Source organism: Diuraphis noxia, unplaced genomic scaffold (assembly GCF_037042655.1).
Source record: "Diuraphis noxia isolate RWA-SAM2 unplaced genomic scaffold, SU_Dnox_SAM2 contig0001, whole genome shotgun sequence".
NCBI lineage: Eukaryota > Metazoa > Arthropoda > Insecta > Hemiptera > Aphididae > Diuraphis > Diuraphis noxia.
In genome coordinates this window covers 83,443,865-83,465,347 of record NW_028301711.1, presented here as the reverse complement: position 1 = coordinate 83,465,347, position 21,483 = coordinate 83,443,865, and the positions used below count along the sequence as shown (strand labels likewise).

Genomic DNA, 21,483 nt, shown 5'->3' with positions numbered 1-21,483 from the left:
GAGATGTGTAGGGAACATCTGTCGCAGCTTCGTCATTGAAACTCGAGCAGTATGCGCTGTAGCCCCGTCCTGTTGGAACCAGATGTCCCCCATATTTGTTTCTTCCATTAACTCTTCCAATTGAGGTTCAAAAAAATTGTCCAACATGGAAACGTAACGTTCAGCGTTGACAGTTACGGTTTGTCCATTCTCCTCAAAAAAATAAGGCCCAATCACACCAAATTTTGAAATCGCACACCACACGGTCACTTTTGGAGAGTGAAGAGGTCTCTCATGAATTTGCCGTGGATTATTTTCTGCCCAATAGCGAAAATTTTGCTTATTCAACGCCCCACTGAGATGAAAGTGAGCCTCGTCACTACTGAAAAATGTTGACCTCGCATGGATCCGGTTCAACATTTCTTGTGAGCAATTCATGCGATTTTCATAGTCGAGTGGACTCAACTCTTGGACAATCATAATTTTGTAGGGGTGGAAGAATAAATCTTGGTGCAAAATCCTCCTTACTGACCGATTAGAAATGCCCAATGCAATGGAATGTTTCCGGGCAGAACGCGTAGGCGACTGCACAATAGCTTCACTCACTCTTATCAAATTTTCGGGTGTTCTTGCCGTTTTGGGTCTTCCTGAACCTCTAAGTCTTAGTGTAGATCCAGTTTCTTCAAATGTACGCACCCAATTCGCGATAACATTACGGTGAGGGACGGGATCATGACGCGCAAGGTTAAACTGCAGCCGGAACGCTCGCTGAGTTGCGACGAACGATCGGCCATTTTCAAAAAACGTGCGGACGGCAAAGCCACGATGTTCACCAGACCAAACCATGGTAATGACTAAAAACGGCATGGACTGCCCGACGAAATGAAACCACCATAATCGTAATATCCCCACCACACGTGAAGTACCAACCTAACAAAACTGCACTGTTTGATTTGCCCCACCCTGTATATTGGTGGTACAGTGCACCAAAAACAGTTTACTCAAACCGGCTCTGAAAGTAAATAATAAACACTATATTTTATATTATTTAACCTTTTAATTAAAAAACAAACTCAATTAATCATTTAAGAATAGGTAAAATTAGGTTATATAATACTTGTACATAAAACTGAACATCATAAAATGTTTTAAATAAACTAAATAAAATCAAAACCAGAACTTATGGTCAGGAAATACTTAATAATAATAATTATTATTATTATAATAATATAAAATAAGTTCAAAATTAGTAGCGTTGAATATTGTTGGAATTCAGTTGGAAGTCTTCATTTTCACGTTACATGTCTTGTGAGCTTGATAATGTAGAAGTTTGAATATTATAACTTTTGTATTGATTTCCTTGTGTTATCAAAGGCATAGAAATATGGTAGTCATTACTCATATGATGTGGTCTTTCTTGAGAAGTCAATGTCATAGGTGGAAGATAATTTTGACTTTCAACTGGTATATTATTCGTAAAAATTGTACTTTGAACTGAATTAGAAAACATAAGTTTTCGACGATGTGCGTCAATTACTATGCTTTGAATATTATGCATTAAATCTAATTTTTCCAGAGCCTTCAAATCCTTAAAATACGAAAGTAAACTTATCAGAAAATGGTAGTCTGGATCATTGATCAACTGATTTTCATTTTTTTGTGCATTTTCCAAAATTTGAATTTTTTTTTGTTCCAAAGCCAAAAACGAGTGTATATTCGATTCGTCGATTTTATGAGATTTTTTCATTTTCTGTTTCAAAATATTATTAGCTAAATGTTCATTGTCCAAGGTAGCTGGTGATCTTTCAGAGTATTCAGCGTGTTCCGAGTTCACATCAACTTCAACATCAGTATCGTCGACCCAACTTGTATTTTGATGTATGCCATTTTACAAATCATTTTCTAGATCTGGTAGATTTCCCGATGTAGAAGTTGGCAATTCTCTGCAGAATAGCATCATTTTGAAAAAGGGCCACTTCGATTTCCATTCGAAGTTGTCATCGCATTTGGCCCCGGAACGATTTTTCGGTTCTTTCTGCAATCCCCTTCTAAAAGTATCTTTACTATTTTTCCATTTAGACTTGGCCATTTCACCTATTATTATTTTTACAAAAAAACTTGGTAAAAATTTATTAAGTAGTAAAAATATTATAATAAAAAAAATATTCAAATTTGTTTATAGAAATAGATCCGGACTATACAGAGTGTCCCACAGAGATCTGACAAATGAAATAACTTTTGTTGTAATCAATATTTAAAAAAAATTTCTTTTAATTTTAGAAAAATTTTTATTTTTTATTTTTTAATGCTGAAAATAAAAAACTTAAAAATTGATAAAAATTTTTTTCGAAATATTCAATATAGCCAATTTGTAAATCTGATTTTTAGAAAAATTTATATGGTAAAAACACTTATTTAAGTCAAATGGCTGATTTTTTACAATTTTTTAAATATCAATATTATTTTCGTTAAGTAAATTATAGTTAATTATAGTAATTTATAGTTTATACATCACATATTATTAAAAAAAAATGCAATAAAAAAAAATAATTATATTTTAACATGCACCTATTTAAAAATTTTCTTATAAAATATTTTTAAAAAACTTTATATTATTTGAAATTAAAATGTTTCTAACATAAACTATATCGTAATTTACTTAACAAAAATATTGATATTTAAAAAATTTAAAAAAAATCATCCGTTTAACTTAAATAAGTGTTTTTACCATATAAATTTTTCTAAAAATCAAATTTACAAATTGGCTATATGAATATTTCGAAAACATTTTTTTATCAATTTTTAAGTTTTTTATTTTCAGTATTAAAAACTAAAAAATAAAAAATGTATTCTAAAAATGTAGCGCAAGTGTCTATGGATTATATTTAAAAGAAATTTTTAAAAAATATTGATTAGAACAAAAGTTATTTCATTTGTCAGAATATCAGATCTCTTTGTGACACCCTGTATATAATTTATAAGTATAAGACTTGGAACTTAATGCATTTAATAGGTATTAAATATGCGTATACGTTTATAATAGAAAAATCTTATTTTTTTCTTACAATTTTTATAAATATAAATATTTTACTAAAAAATATTTTCATATTTTATTATTTGCACTGAATATCAAATATCTATAGATGGTATCACTTTCAAAGTATTTTGAAAATATTTGAGCTTCTAATAGAAACATTTGGTGAAAATTTCATGTTCTTTCAGTTTTTAATTTTGAAGTTACAGCAAATGTAACCACTTCCTAGCCCTATTTATAAGTAATATACTCGTTGATATTTTTAGGTATTTATCAACTGGTCTATCATTTAGAAATATGGCAGTAACTATGAGAATGGGAGTAACAACAGTGTCTGGGATAGTTCATGAAACGTGCAAAGTCATTTGGGAAGAGTTGGTTGAAGAGTTCATGCCAGTCCCCACAGAAGAACATTGAAAAAAAATAGCAACTGATTATTACAAACGGTGGAATTTTCCGAATTGTTTGGGCTCTATTGATGGCAAACATTGTCAAATTAAATGTCCTGCTAATTCCGGTACAAAGCGATGATGGGATATTTGCCGCTTCATCGTTATTTAAACATTTGGAATTAAATAGTTTAAATATACCACCGAACCAAAATCTACCAGGAAAAAACATTAAAGCACCATTTGTGTTTATTGGAGATGAAGCTTATCCATTAAAATCTTATTTATTAAGACCTTATCCCAGTCGTAATTTGAATCCAATTAAAGAAAATTTTAATATTAGATTATCGGCAGCCAGAAAATGCATAGAATGCGTATTTGGAATAATGAGAGCAAAATGGAGAATTCTAGGAAAAGATATTGAGGTTGATTCAAAGAGAGCTGCAGTAATAATAAAATGTATTTGTATTTTACATAATTTGATAAGGACAAAAGATGGGGATAATGATATTGACTATTACCACGTAACCCAAAATCAAGGAAGTCAGCAAAACGGGATAGAAAATCATTTTGAAGGAAGAAACCCAAATTATTCACAACGAGCGAAAGAAGTGAGAGAAAGATTCACAAATTTTTTTATTGGACATTAATATACCTTAATAAATAAAACAAAATAAAATATTTAAATAATTATATACGCATATTTATTATTAGCCAATGAAAATTAGTTTATACTTGTCTAATTTTATATTTTAATTAATATTTAAGGATACATCATTTCATTTTTGATAATTTAATATTTTAATATTAACAATACATTTGTCTACAGTTTAAATTATCAGTTTTTTTATCTTTATTATACTATATAAGTCAATATAATATTATTACTTTAAAAATAAATAGGTATTGTTGTACTAATTTTTATTTTAGGTCCCCGATAAAAATAACTATTTAGTTTTATGTTCTTAACTTGTATTTATATTTTATAGTTTTGTACTTTATAACTCGTATTACAACTTACAAGTTATAATTATAATTTTGTTTTCATGTATATTCGTGTTCAAATTTGTATTTTTAGTAATGCAAAAATAATATTCTAAAACCAGAAAGTAAAAATATTAATTACATATTCATAAAAGATAAATGTTGGATGTACGTATGTGGAGTATAGCCGTATAGGTTATGTATTCGAATAACAAAAAATACTAGCTTTTAGCTATCTATAATCATAGGCGTGCGCACAGGCATCCCCGGACCCTTCACCAAAAACGACAAGAGCCCTGATTATTAATTAAGTGTACATTTTAAATCTTGAAAAATCCAATTATTATAAAACAGTAGTGGTTTTATTTCTTCGAAAAGATAAGAAGTTCTATACTTTTATCGAACAAAATCGTGTGTTTTATAATAATATATATATATATATATATATATATATATATATAATACCTAATATTATTACTATTGTTAGTTAAGTGATCTACTGATAACGGGGTACATAAATATGTGGCGTGGTAAACAAGCCGACCCCACGTACCGTACCCCGCCAATGTGTCACTGTGATAGTAAACGTTTTCCGAATACGGGTAAAAATGGATCTAGCATCATGTTGGTTTACAGGCTGTTATGATATTTTAACGTCAATACACGATAGTCTATTTTTAACATCCAATGACAAAATTACATACAACGGTTTGCGTTTATGCTTGTGGGCAGTCGGCACTGTCGGCAGTATTCATTGTTCACAGTATATTCTCAATAATCAATTCTTACTATACATTTTCAGTGCCGATATTTTAACGTTTGGTTGTATTGTTGAGTCTTGAGTAATGAGTGTTGTATTTGTATTGTTTGTGTTACCTAAATTAGGCACTTAGTTTTAACTTTAATGAAGCTTTACTTATAAATTATAATTTAAAATGAGTTCTAAAACAATAAAAAACGGATACCAAAAGAGCAAAGCCAACGAAAAATTAAAGTTAATGAAAGTTGACAATGATTCAAAACAAAAAAACTTAGTTTTTTCATCAAAAAAGAGCCAGATGAGTCGTTCATTGAAAATATCATCAATACTGTACTACTTGAACTTGAGGATAATGATAAGTTCATATATTCATCTGAAAAGTCTCCAGGTACCTATATTTTTCATATTTTATTTTATAGTTTAAATTCTTAATATTATTTGTTTTTAGCCTGTTCTATAAAATATGGACATAATATCATCGATACTGACGATATTGTACATGAAGAGTTAGTAATATCCAATAAAGATAATAATGAAATGTTTAGAGGCTCACCTGAAAAGTCTTCAGGTATTACTGAATTAGTAATAGATTTTTTTATCTGTTTTAATATAAATATTTTATTACAGTTATAAATACATGTGATATAAATGATTCTGTTTTTCCTCTTCCAAGCCATCGCTAGAATCCTTAAACAAGGTCCGTTTCAACCATTACTGAACGAATTTCCTCAGATAATAAATAAAAATAAACAACGATCATTCAACAAAAATTGGTATAATAGTTATAAGTGGTTAGAGTATAGTCCTAGTATAGATGCTGCCTTTTGCTTTTATTGTAGATGTTTTAATGGAAATGATTATAATGGTAGTCATGTAGATTCTTGTTTTGCCGTAAGTGGTTTTAAGTCTTGGTACCGTGGTTATGAGCGTTTAAAAAAACATCAGCTATCAAAAGTTCATCAAAATGCTACCACTTCATGCCAAAATTTTATTAATTCAAAATCAATTGATTGTAAATTAAATTCTGCACAAAGAGTAGTGTTAAAAACAAATGAAGAAGAGAGTGTTAAAAATAGAAATATCATGAGACGACTTATTGATATTGTGCTTCTTCTTGGTAAAGCTGGTAAACCGTTTCGAGGACATGACGAGAGTTTTTCAAGTAACCAGAAAGGCTTATTTAGAGAAATAGTAGATTTGTTAGCTAGGTATGATGATGTTTTAAAAACACATTTATTAAATGGCCCAAAAAATGCACAGTATTTGAGTAATCGCATTCAAAATGACCTAATTTCATCATAGGTTATGTATATATGTATATATATGTATATATGTTATGATAAAAAAAATTAAATCTAATTTTGATAACTCTTTTATATCATTGATGGCAGACGAAACAAGCGATGTTGGCCACTCTGAGCAATTGTCTGTTGTTGTGCGCTATTTTAATGAGGAGTTAAATAGACCGGTTGAAACATTTGCTGCTCTAAAAAAAATGACTACAGTTACAGGACAGTCTATTTTTGATTCTATTAACATGGTGTTAGGGATGATCAATAAAGATTGGTCATCTGTTTTGGCAGTTTGTTTTGATGGTGCATCATCAATGTCAGGTCATGTAGGAGGTGTTCAAGCGAAGTGCAAGGAAAAAAATAATAAAATTCTTTATGTTCACTGTTATGCACATTGTCTCAATTTAATCCTGATTGATTCAATTTGTGAACATTCTAGTACACCCAATAACAGACTTATTAGTGCTGTGGGAAATTTATTAAAGTTAGAATTAAATAACAGTTTTTCAAATATTTTATCTAAATTATTCAATATATCAATCGATGAACTGGAAACTGAAATTAAAATTCTCAAACATATGCCTGATGTACCAATTGGTACATCCAGTGAATCTATTTATGTGTGGTTAGATTGGTTAAAAGAGAGTGGACGGTTAGACATTTTTAACAATATGTATTTAGTATTAAAAATGTTTACCATAATACCAGTAACAAGTTGCATATGTGAAAGGGTATTTTCCAAATTAAGCATTGTAAAAAATAAACTCAGATGTACTTTGTGCCAAGATAGACTAGAATCATTACTACTAATATTCACAGAACAAGAACTAGCATGTAAATTAGATTTTAATGAAATTATTGACGAATTCAAAAATGATATACCTTTTAAACGTCGATTATCATAAGATTAAAGATTGTATATCTCTATATATTTATGTATTGTTATGTTTTATGTAATTTGTTTTAGAACGAATAATAATAAAAAAAAATATTTTTATTGCATTTAATATCTTTAAATCATTTGTCTGTATCTATAATTATTTTCAAAATTATTGTGGGCCCTAATGTTTAGTGTGCACCTCCGGAACCAAAAGTCTGCGCACGCCTATGTCTATAATTTATATATCTATATATAATATTATATAATATTAAATTATATCTCTAGATTTTATAAAATACTTAGCAGAAATGTATTGCTAACTACTATAACTAGTTACTTACCTGTCAAACCACAAATTGAACCCACTTCAGCCCATATTTTTTTTGTTTTTTTCTGCGTTTTTATAATCTTGTAGTCGATCATCCCACAAAATTGGTCTCAACCGAACTTCGGAAATGAGACTTTCCCTTTGCGCAGAAGTAAATTTATACTGACTCATTGTATAATTGTAAAGTTAAATGAAAAAAATAAGTTACAACAATTGAACGGTTTCACGTTGCATATGAAAATAAAGTGCATATCGCTCTGAAAATGATGACAAATATTAAACATGATTAATATTAAGTGCGTCGCTCGAGCATCGCCGGTCGCCGTCGCCCATCGCTTTAGACCATTATAAACACTTCCCTTTGGAACTATGTATTAAATATATTTTAGGAAATTCCTTGTTGCTCATCGCTCGTCGCTGTTGCCCGTCGCTCGCCAATGTGAACCCGGCCTAAGTAATTTATAGAATATGATGACTGATAAGCAAACAAAAACAAAATTAGGGTCAATAACGTAATTTCGTCACCTGATTTTAACACCAGTTACTCATTAGCCAATTTATTATTCTCTCTTAATGTTTAATACTTTAACTGCAAAAAAAATAATTCTAATAAAAGAGCCAGTCAGAAAATCACAGATTTCTTTTCAAAAAAATTTATGGATAGTTTAGGTAAGTTGCTTACAAGTTGCTTAATACTTTCATGTTTTTGTTTTTAAGTTGTACTAATGAAAACCATAAACCCGTGTACATTATTAAAATTGTATTCATTATGTACTCGGCTCACTGAGACATTCATAATATATATAATATCTCGTAAAATATACTATAAAGTATGAATATAACTCATTAATGGCATTAACTATTAAAATAAGAATATAATATACTACCTATACAGTTTAGGTAGTTTATTTTAAATTACAACAATATAGCTAAATTTGTTATTCTTGGTTATTTAATATGTAATTTTATCCAAACTCGAACTTAAAATAACTAGTATAAAAACTGCGTTTGTATAGAATTAACTACTTATGAGAAACCTTACTTTAAATTTGTAATCCTCAGCTACATGAACATTTTAAAAATTTTCAACAAATAAATAATTTGTAAATTTTATCGAAATTTGAATTTTAAACGGTTATAAAAATAAAAACGTGCATAGGTATATGTATTTTTAATATTTTCCAACGACTATTATATCATCTAATGGAGAACCTTTTATGAAATTTCCGAGTTTTTTGTCCCAATGAATACAATTTAATTGACATTTATGGAAAAAAAAACTAAAATAACGGAAATTTCAAATGTTTGTAAATAACTTAAAAAGAATCAAAATATTTTTAAAATGTTATCAAGAATAGGAATTGATAAAATAAACATATGCTAAAAATTTCACGTTTCTAAAGTTATTAGTTTTTGAATAACAACAAAATAAGGATATTGGTTCAAGAGAATTCAAGCAAATATCCTATGTTGTAATTCAAATGCTCATGAACATTTAATTTGACTTTCCGGTAGACATTTTTTATTAGATAAAAGTAGACAAATTTATAAAGAATCTTGTATTGAATTTTCAAATCTTAGTTTTAAAAAGATAAATTTTATGAACTTTAACTCAAAATAAATTTAAAATGCTCGTGATTTTTACGTATTCTGTAAAAATTCGAACTTTAAATGCTTATTAAAAAATTGTGACTATGTATTTTAGTATTTTTTAATTACCATTGTAACAATATATTAGGAGCCTTGTATTAAATTTTGAAGCTGTTTTACCCCACGGATAAATTTTTATTGACCTTAATAGAAAATTAAATGAAAAAAATTGTAATTTTCAAATGTATATTAATATTTTTAAAATATTTGATATATTTTGAAAATGTTATCAAGTATAGAAACCTTCGGTGAAAATGTCATGTATCTAAGGTAATTTGTTTTAGAGTTACACCAAAATCTAAAATTGATTTTATCAATAACCGATTTTGCATTCTCGTTTTTTGTTTTTCCTTTTGAAAATTACAGAGATTTTAAACTTTGATCAACTAGATTCACTTTCAAACCAGAAAAGTTGCATTTTATTACTGCAGTTAATGACATGCTATGAATAGAATTAAATAGGTATAAAGTTTTAAATTTTGAGTGCTACTATCCAAATAATATATTGATTTTACAATGATTAATAAACAACATTTAAATTAGATTCTAAGCATATACATTAGCGATGAATGTATTTATTTTACAATGATGTTTGTTTTCATTTTGTTTTTTTCAATTTTTAATATTATCAATTTTTTTTGTGAGTGTATACGATAAGTTGTGGAACTAATGCTTAGATTTTCAACTTAGTAGCTTTTCCGGCTGGAAAGTGAATCTAGTTGGTGCATTGAAGAGGTCAATATTTTGAAATTTCCAAAACACCGGGAAAACAAACAAAAAATTAAGGAAAAAAACGGAAATTTTTACTCAAAATCTATTTTAGATATAACTCTAAAACAAATTACCATAGACACATGACATTTTCACAGAATGTGTTTATACCGTCATTTTCTTTACTTGATAATATATTTAAAATCTTTTTAATTTCAAAATTCAATACATGATTCTTCATGAGTTGGTTTACTTTTATCAAATACAAATGTCTACCGGAAAGTCAAATTACATTTTTATAAACATTTGTATTGCAACAATTCTACGGCGAGGATTCTACGAAATCTGTCGAAAACACCTGTCGAAGTTCAAATATTGACAAAAATTCGTTAAAACCATATATATTTTTTTTTTTTGATTGTCATTAAGTTTTGGGGCAGTAAAAATGTTTCGACATTTAACTTCAGTACCTTGTTAAAACAGAAAGTGAATCTAGTTGATACTTTGGGGGATCAAAAGTAAAAAATTCTTAATATTTTTCTAAATAATCGGGAAAAACAAACTAAAAATTAAGGGAAAAACAGGACATTTTCCGTACAATCAGTTTTCGACAAAATCGATTTTGATTTTTGATGTAACTACAAAACAAATGATCATTGATACATGAAATATTCACCGAATGTTTATATAAGTATATTCTATCCACCATGAAATTTTTAAAAATGTTTAACTTAAGTTGAACTATTCATATGTATAAGCAATTTTCAATCATTATTAGTTTTTTTTAAATGAAAATCGATAAAAATGTAGTTTTGGGTAGAAAATCTTGAAAATTTAATAAAAGGCTCTTAACATATTGTTACAATAGCTGTTGAAAAATAAAATAAATTCATAGTCACAATATTTGTTTCAAAATAGAATATAATATATTTAATATATGACAATATTTAAATATAATATATCCTAGACTGACAAATCATCTCCGTTCAGAATCGTTTTTCGTATACAATGATTCCTATCATTGCATTCAAATCTAACCTACCCTAGTCAGAGGTCCACCCCTAATGTACAGCAGAGCGATACCACTTTCCCGCTTTTTTTAAATAATAGCAACATAATTAATATAGTATACAATTGTAAAGTATCATAGAGACATAGACTGACAAAACTTCTCCGCTCAGAATCGTTTTTCATATACAATTATAATATATCATTGGATTTAAATCTAATAATAACCATTGCAGTAAACTACTTGTAAACTACTGTACAACAGTCAGCAGAGCGATACTGATTTTTTTATTCTCACGTTTAGTAAAAAAATGTTATTATATTCAAATTTGAAAATGGTTTCAATTACCAAACTGGATATATTTTGTACTTGGTAAAATTTTAAATAGAATAGTTAGACTTAGAGGTCAAAATTAAAAATTCACAATACTTTTCAAAATAATGTTAATTTATAATATTAGATTTTATTCACTCAATTAAATTATAAAAAAGTTTGATTAATCTAATGCTATTTTCCAGTGGCAGCGCGTTAGGGTAGACAATGAGACATTGTCTACCCAAAAATATCAAACAATTTAATTTTAAAAATTAGTTGTTTATTATAATATGATACCTACTATATATGTATTTTATTTCTTCATAATTTTATAAATAAAATGTTATTAACACTGATTCGTCTCTAAAGTGTCTGTGTGAGTAGCGAGTATGATTAAATATATATAGTAAAATTTTATTTATATCTTATCTATACCGTAATCGCTCCGTTGTCGCCGTCAAATCGGACGAGACATATTGAATTGTGTCTCACTATTGATGACGGGCGTATGACAAGGTAAACGGGGGACGTAGTGTGATATTACCAAAATTATATGTATGGAAGAGACATGTCTCAACGTAATATTTTAATAATTTAATTACATTCCGACTGTGGTTAATAGCACATGTTTAATGTTAATAATTTTTTCTTAATGGAGTGATATACATTTAAAACTTAATATGTCAGATATTATTTTAAATAAAGGTCTTGGTTCTTTTTCGTATGAAGAAAAATACAATTTAAAAGGTAAGAGCCCAACGCCACATTTATCAATAGAATATAAAGAAGCAAAAACTTTAAGAAAATTTCAATCGTCTTGGTATTCAAAATTTAACTGGTTAGCGGGAAGCATTGAAAGAAAGAAATGATACTGTTACATATGTATCTTGTTCAGAGGAGAGGATGAGTGGAGTATAAATGGTATTCCTAATATTAAAAACTTAGTTCGCAAAGCTGAAAAACACCAAATTTCAAAAACACACCTAACTAACAAAAAAAGTTTTCATATTCTGGGTAAAAATAGGATTGAACACTCAATATCTGAGGGTCGTCGGTTAACTGCAATTAATCATAATAAACAAGTGGACATAAACAGAAAGATATTAGCTCGTTTAATCGATGTAGTTTGTTTTTTAGGGAAACAAGAATTGGCATTCCGCGGACATCGCGAGAATGAAGGTTCTTTAAATAAACGAAATTATTGTGAAATTTTAGATTTACTTTCTAAAGAAGAGCAATTTATAAGAGAACACTTTTTGACAAATTCTGTTTTTAAAGGAACTTCACACGACATACAAAATTACTTGATCCATTGCGTAACTACGGTATTAAATTCTCATATTTTAAAAGAAATGCAAATTACAAATTTTATATCAATACAAGCCGATGAAACTATACGGATGTATCATGCCAATCTCAAATGAGTTTAATTTTTCGTTATATTATTGACAATAAAATCGAAGAAAGATTTATAGGATTTTTTGATGTTTCCAAAAATAAGACTGCAGCCGGCTTATCCGAAGTAATTCTAAATGAACTTTCTAAGTGGAATATTGGTCAAAAAGTTGTGTGTCAAACATATGATGGTGCTTCTGTTATGGATGGTGAAAAAAAATGGGGTGCAGTCAATTATACAAAATATTTATCCAATGGCTATTTTTATACATTGTTACGCTCATCAATTGAATTTAGTTCTTCTTCATGGCGCAAAAACAATAAAAGATGTTAAATTATTCATAGCAAACCTCACTATGTTCCACACATTTTTTAGTAGATCTTCTAAAAGAAGTGTCTTATTAAGAGAGCAAGGATTTAAATTACCAAACCAATGCAATACACGTTGGAATTATCATTCAAGAGCTGCTTTAACTATAAAAACTCATTTCAATGAACTAAAAAATGCCGTATCTCATGTAGTTGATGACCCTGGCTGGGATTCTACTTCTGTTTGTACTGCATCTGGTATATTGAGTATTATGAATAATCGAAAATTTGTTCAATTATTGGTACTTTTTAGTAAAATATTTATATTTACTGATCGCACATTTTGTATTCTACAAAACAAATCAACTACTGATATTAAATATTGTGTTAACGAAATTAAAAGTCTTACTTCGCGGTTAAAAGATTTAAGAAATGAAACTTCAATACACGATATCATAAAATGTTCCGTTGAATTAAACACAGAATTAAATTATACAAATGAGGAACAAGTTACTTTACGTCGACTTACGTTTGAAATTATTGATTCATTAATTGTTCAAATAAATATTAGATTTAAAGATTTTGAAAAACTAGAGTTTGTTGAAATAATAAATGAAAAAATGTTTGCATCATATAAAGTTCATTTTCCAGAAGAAAAATTAAGACAACTTTTTAAATACTATCCAGATATTTTTGATAAAGATCGTCTAAAAAATGAGCTTTACATAATATATGCAGATCCATTGAAATATTTCGCTCCTTTGGAATTTATTGATTATATATTTAAAAGTAAGAACCTATAACATTTCTTAAACATTTCTACTAATTTTTCAAATAAATTATAATTATAAATATTATTTTAGATGAGCTTCAAGAAGTATATCAAGAAGTCACGAAACTTATTCAATTAGTATTAACTACCTATTCCTGCAACAACTGCCTCAGGTGAAAGATCCATGAGTACTATAAAACGTATCAAATCCTTTTTAAGAAATTCAATGACAAATGATAGGCTTTCATCTTTGTCCACTTTAGCTATAGAAAAAAAATGTTAGGTGAATTATCAAAAGATCCAACATTTATAAACATGTGTTCGCAACAAAACAAAATCGGCGAATTGATTTAAATTATATTCAAATATAATTATTTTATGTAATTTACTTTTTTTATGATAATCTAATTTTTAAATAAATTTTATATAACACCATATCTTTGTTTGTCTTGTTGTCTACCCTATAAAATTGTTCACGCGCCGCCACTGCTATTTTCTATAAAAATACGAACCTATTTACTGAGATGGTATTGGCTCAAAGTTAATCACAATTATAATGTTATCCCTGATATAAATATAGGTATTATAATAATTAAATATTAATGATTATGGTTTTATTTTGATTGTTTACATAAAACGCATTTATAGCCACATGTATACTAAAAAATAAACATTATCGAAATGGTTGGCCTTTTTGTTTTAATTTAAAAAATAACATGAGGGACTATCGAATATCTAGTATTGTAGACATTATTAGTATTGAATATCATAGACTCTATAGGTAAATACTCATATCTACTACATAGTACTAGTACCTAATTTTTAAGTATCTAGCATTCTGCTTCTCTCTGATGAAGTCATAAATATAATACATAATACATTATTGTATAATCATAAACGTAATACTAATTGTTAATTATTATTGACAATTACATATTGTATAAGAAAGGAAGTCTCAATTTAAGTTAATAAATATTCACAAATAAACAGTGAACAGTCAAATATAATTTGATAAATAATAAATACATCTACTTAAATGCATTCCTCTTATTTAGGGTTGTATGATTTTCTGCTGCTAAATCGTTGTAAAGCAATTAAGTTTATTTCTTTATTTATTTGACAACCAATTTAATTCAGTAATTACATAATTTTAACTATCTTGATAATACAGCAAAAATGTACTTGGTGATAAATTTTTGTGTTTTAAGAAACAAACGATGTAATGTTTGATGAAAACACTTATACGATTAGTTTAAGATAAGTATTTGTAATTTGTTAAGTGCCGACATCACCTGGTACCTTGTTCGATAAATTCTAATAAAAATACATATAAAAAGCTATATAGTGACAAATAACACTCAATTACTTTTTATGATTGTTATTTATCAGACATCTTTCTGAGGTGTCTGTGTATAAAGATTTGTTTACCTTAATTTTCTGTTAACATTACGCGTATTATACCTACATTTATACGTATCTGATATTTGCATGTAAATTTATTTTATATTTAAGATATAACTAATATAGTGATATCCTAGTTAATGTGTCACAGAATATATTTTACGTTTGTCATTTGTTTACGTTTTGTAAATTACGTAGTTCAATAAAACGTTATTTATCTATTTATCTAAACAAGACTAAACCTACTTATTACTTACATGAATTATATATTTTTATTATCTTATAATTTTTTATATGCATATTGTGTATACAGTATACTTATTATATTATGATATTAGAATCATGAAAAATTAGATATTTATTACTGTTACTATTTTGCTAACTAAAATGTTTTGTGTGTTATTCCGTATTAAGATGGATACAATTTACTCGAAAACGATTCAATTGTATGAAAGAGATTAAATGACTACACGTTTGCACAAGAGTATGAAATATATGTATCTAATCTTCTAGTATTAAGACATACTGTAGACATTATATTATTATTTGACTCTTATTAAATAGGTACTCGTTATTACTTATTGCTTATTATAAATTTGACGATGTATTTATCGCAATTAAAAAAAAAAAAGAAAGAAAGACCATTCAACTTTTTAACTAAACGTAATAAGTTATTAAGTTTTTATAAAAATGTAAACTATTAGGTAACTTAGCTTAAAATATAAGAGTGTATTAATGAAAATATAGAAGGTATAAAATTTAATTTAATGTTTCGATTTATATAAAATACCTATGTGCAATTTGATCTTGAGCGGAATGATAGAAATTGTTATCATTGTGATATTGATGGATATTTTATTTTTTCACAGCAGTATAATTTTTTCTTTGTATTTACATACGTTTTTTGATAATATTATAAACCTCTTTCCCTATTTTACTCATTTTGATTACTGATTAGATTATTCAAATTAAGACAATTATGTATAAATAATAATATTACGTGTATTTTTCATAGACTTTTTTAAAATTATTATTTTTAAGATTGTTATTAATATTTATTAGTTATAATTTATAAATAACTGAATATAAACATTATCTTAAATAGGCAATATTACAAAGCAAATTGCTTTATTCTATGAATTGTATGTAAAATAGCTAATTTTTAGAATAATCATGTTTTGACATGAACGAAAAATGAAATACTATTATTACCTATTGTTAATTTTTTTTAAATATCATGTAAATAGATTAATTTTTAATTACTGTTTTAAAGGCATTTTAAATTTGTTTCTCAGTTAAAAAGCTTGAATACGCCATATAATAAGATCATACTCTTAAGTTGTTTTTATATAAATTTAAAAATATCGAAAATATAATATAATAATATGCACAATTTTAATAAAAAAATGTTATTTTTGTTATAGGAGTCCATAATAATTGAAAATTGAAAAATAATATTATTCATTAATCTGCTTTAATTTTCATTAATAATTAAGTAACTATATATGTGTGTATTGAATGTTAAATATTGGTTGGTTTATGTGTATTACTGACAACTATGTACAACTCGTATTTAACGAAAGTATAATGATGCGCATTTTTCGCATGGTAAGTACCCATTTATAACGCAATCTGGTCATATGTAATCATATAATTATATTATTTATTATTTTTTCAAGTTTATTCTTTTATACATTGAATATAAATACATAATATTTGTTTGTAACAATAAGTTTACATTGTTTTTTGTTTACATACGATAGTAATTTTTGTACATTATATTACTACGTCTCATAGATACATCACACATAATATTGAGTACCTATAGTTAAAATAGTACGTTGGTATATCAATTATATATTTAGTTAATAATTATAATGATTGATCAGATATTAGGTAGGTATATACCGAAATAAAGATAAAGAAAGAAGCAATGCATTACAAAATTACCTAAATGATATAGCTAAAAACCATAAATCAATGGTTTTTAAACTGTTTTATCAAATAATTTTTTTTTTATGTTTTAAAGCTAATTAATTAGTCAACAAATTATAATATATAATATGTATATGACGTGTAGTAATCACAGAATTAAATGTTTTCTATTTATTTTATACCTTGACTAAACGAAACCAGTGAAATTGTTATAGATACATACAAGTCGTACGTAAATAACATAACTTTGAAACCATAAAACTTAACGTGTAATTTGATATATAAAATCAATAGGTAGTAAACTTTCATAAATATACGTAATATATCCATTTACATAAACGAAATTCTTAAAAAATAAAAATAAAATATATATTTATACCTATACATTTATTTACATAATATCCCTCTACAGTGTTACGGTCATTGTTTTTATTATTATTTGAGACTTTTACTTAATAATACCCAATAAGTATTTCAAGTGAGTGTAGATGATGTTGTGTAGTATAACTTGTATATTATAATTGTGTTCCTAGACACATGATTTTCAATTATGTTATTGTATTTTTACAAACTAAAATACTATTTGTGCATGTACCTACATACTAAGTTATCTTAAAACAAAAATACAACAAAAATAGTGGGTAAACATACGCGCGATTCGTTTTCACGTCATTCGGGGTTAGGCTATCAATAACATCAGTGCACATTAGTTTACATAAGAATAAATTCATGAATATATATATTATGTATCTAAGAATCTGACTAGAACTTTGAATATCGACATAATTATTTTATCAAACATATAAAAATATTTGTTGCCTTGAGCTATGTGGACATGTATATTCTGTGTTTGTATAGATAGGTTATAAATGTCATTTATTAATCCATTAATTCATTTTTGTAATTTTATTTTTTTTTATTAAAAAATAATATTTTCCATAATATTTTATTTATGACAGTGTAGTATAAAATGTTAAAAATCGTACCATTGTAATAGAATAATAATTGAAGATTATAATCATTTGTTTTATTAACAATATTATTTAAAAACCTTGAAAATTGAAATCTATTTTCATTAAATGATGTGCAAACATTTATCAAAAAAAAAAAAATAATAACCAGTGAAAAAATAGGGCATTAATAATAAATTAATAAGTAAAAAATAAATAAGGTATTGAGTATTTTAATCTAGAGGAAGCTAAGGTTGCCAATATAATATACAATTAAGTGTATTCTAGAATTAAGTTACATTTACTATATATTATATTTTCCTATATGAATTATCTACATTATTTATTAATACATTGTTAATTATTAGTGATGTTGAATATCTTGAATATCACTAATACCTATCCGAAGAAACGTAAAATATGTAACATTTTAATTATATGGTAGACCTTCACCGCCCATTATAATTTTTCAAATCAATGATTTAACACACTTTTACTAAATATTTTTATTTTTATTCATAATTGTATTTTATCTAATTATGTAAAAAAATAATTTACACACTCAAAAGTAAGTAGTGTAAGTGTTTGACTTTTCCAAAAGTATAATGAGTGCAAATGCATGTGTTGAGTTATCATAGAAATTTCCTCCGGTTCAGACTACAATACCTTCAACATTAGATTTCATATGAAATTTAAGTTTCCATTTAAATACATTTTATTTCACTGCTCGGAAATTAATTAATTATTTTAAATGTATAACCATGACGGTTTCTGGAGAAATAAGAAATGTGATATTTAGCCTTTTATTATGGCCACTCAAGGATATTTTTATTCGCATAATTTAGGCTTCGAGATCACAAATAAAATAATCTATCAAAATATCATCTTTGAAGAAACGATAATATTGATGAAGATACTAATATTGTGATATTTTTATTGTTATTTCCATTTTAAATTCATATTATCAGTTTAAAAAAAGTTTCATTCGGAAATCGATAATAGATACTAAAAAATTAACGTTTTTTACAAGAACTAATCAGCTATATTATCATAAACTAATAATATTAACGATATCCGATACAAGAGATATTTGGAAGAGGGTGGACGAAATTCAAGCCATATAATACAATACAGTACATACTAATATAGGTAATGTAATGAGAAACTGTATGATTTCTTATCATAAGTCGCAATTACCGTCGTCACCTATACGGATATACGCTATACAGGGACTTTTATTATTCTTCGGTAAAATAAATTTTCATAAAATCCTTGGAACTCTATTATGTTAAAAAAAAAAACATAGAAATAACTAATAAGAGTTGTTCATTACATTTCAATAAACTCCAAATCACTTTTTACTTTTGAAAGTCATTTGATCGGAATACAATAATATATTTAGGTATTTTATTTTAATAATTTAATAATTTCAATTTTTTCATAACTCAAAAATGATATGAATATTAGGTACAAGTGTAAGTAACAATAATTTAAGCAATCGTAATTAGCTACCTATGAAACAAAGAATATTCTTAAAAAAAAATGTTTGAAAGGTAAATAATATGGTGTATAACATAATTTTATATTTATATTTTGTTTATACGTGGACTCTATCCATATTTTCAACTTTGTTTAAATGTTGAGATGCAGTATTTGAAAAAAAATATAAATCTTATATGACTTATATGACTTATATCTTAAATTTATATGTACAAGATAAAAAAAATCGTTTAATAACCAATAGATATTTAATTTACTTTAATCACGGAGAATAATATACATAATTGCATACAATGTTTACCAGCTCGTTTATCACATTACTTTTTCAGTCATCATTAAAATCCTATAAATATTTAATAAATGTAATAAAAAAACTATAGGCGTTTATGGGTACCTACTCTCGATTTTATAAACATGCTGAAAATCATAGCTGTTAAGATTAAGATTACGTTAAGATTGAGCTTTCGATGTACTTTGCATTGTTTTCCAAAGCTTAAAATATGCGAAGCTCATTCATAGAATATATATTTTTATTTTATTTCATTTTGAATTAAGATTTTATTTTACATAGGCTCACAACTTTCAATTTTAAGTTAATTTTTTGAATTTTATTTAAATATTATTACTTTAAAAATACAATTTATAACTTGCTAACAAGGTTTTTACCTAATCGACTATTATTGATTGTAATTTTTTTTAATGGATCCGTACGTTGTAAAAATTAAGATAATGAGTTACATTGAAAAACTAAATGAGAATAGTTTTTTCTTTGCATTAATAGTTCACGTAGACAACTTAAAAGTGAGTGTCCTACAAAACGTTTTTAAAAATTAAATAATAAATATTTTTTGTGTTCAGGACTTGTTGTTATTTTGAATTTTTAGGGCATTATATTAGTTTTTGGGGCATTTCATTTCCAGCCATATTTATGATATTATATAAAAAAAAAAAAAACATATAATAAAAATCTACGGACGGTTATAATCGCTTGAACAATGAAAGACCACCGTAAATGTGTTGAAGGTTATAATAAAATGTATTAATTTAAAATTATTATAATAATTACCTCTGAGACGCTGTAAGACGATGTATTCTTATACCGACAAGACTTCTTTTGAGCACACGTTGAAGAAGAATGTCCAAAACTACTGTCCGCCAGCTATAATAGTGGTGCTCACTGTCGAAAGTTTGGCGCATGACTTTTTATTAGCGCTCTTGTTGGTGTATAGCTCGCTTGTAGGAGTGTATCTACCAGTATTGAGTTTCAACTTGATCATTTTATAATAATATACACCGTGTATAAAATATAAAAAATATACTTTAAAAGTTTCAAGCATCCGTGAATAATATTTTTAAGCTACTAAAAAACAACTACAATCATTATTCTTGGTTTTAATTGTAATTTCATCTAAATTTGAATTTATAATTTCTTTAAAAAATAATTGTTTACATTTTTTCTTTAAAATTTTAATTCTTAGCTATATTCTTATTTTCGACTACTTCCAATATAATTTGAAAATTTTGATAATTCTTGTCAACATTTGAACATCAATAATACAAAAAAATCTTGCTGATGGATATATTTAGTGTTTATCAATTGCTTTTTGGTTACAGGAATAATAACTTATAAAGATCTTTGTATTACATTTTCAACGTTTTTGACGCAGAGAATAAAATATTATTAATATTCATAAATTATAAAATTTAAAATTATAGATGTCTATAAGCAACTTACAACGAATCAAAATATTTTGAAAATTAAATCATGCATAGAAGTGATAAAATAAACATTTGAAGAAAATTTCAAGCAATATTTTATTTTAGATTCTGAGCGGAGCGATGAATATATTGATTTTACCATGTTGTGTGTGTTTTTTTTTTTTTTTTTTT

At 26.4% G+C, this 21,483-nt stretch overlaps 1 protein-coding gene across 2 annotated transcripts in view; it reads right to left on the bottom strand.

Annotated features, from left to right (window-relative positions):
* The window catches only part of Hdc (histidine decarboxylase), a 65,880-nt gene extending 45,101 nt beyond the window's left edge, over nucleotides 1-20,779 (bottom strand). Inside the window, exons 1-3 of one of the 2 annotated variants that reach the window (XM_089216416.1) lie at nucleotides 20,660-20,735; nucleotides 8,172-8,235; nucleotides 7,660-8,096 (exon numbers count right to left, since the gene is read on the bottom strand). In XM_089216416.1, the coding sequence (XP_089072542.1) occupies nucleotides 7,660-7,741 (82 nt within the window). In that variant the 5' untranslated portion in view covers nucleotides 7,742-8,096; nucleotides 8,172-8,235; nucleotides 20,660-20,735. Of the gene's footprint in view, nucleotides 1-7,659; nucleotides 8,097-8,171; nucleotides 8,236-20,659 lie in introns of both variants that reach the window. The other variant, XM_015516913.2, reaches the window with a different exon arrangement.
* Nucleotides 20,780-21,483: the final 704 nt, after the last annotated feature.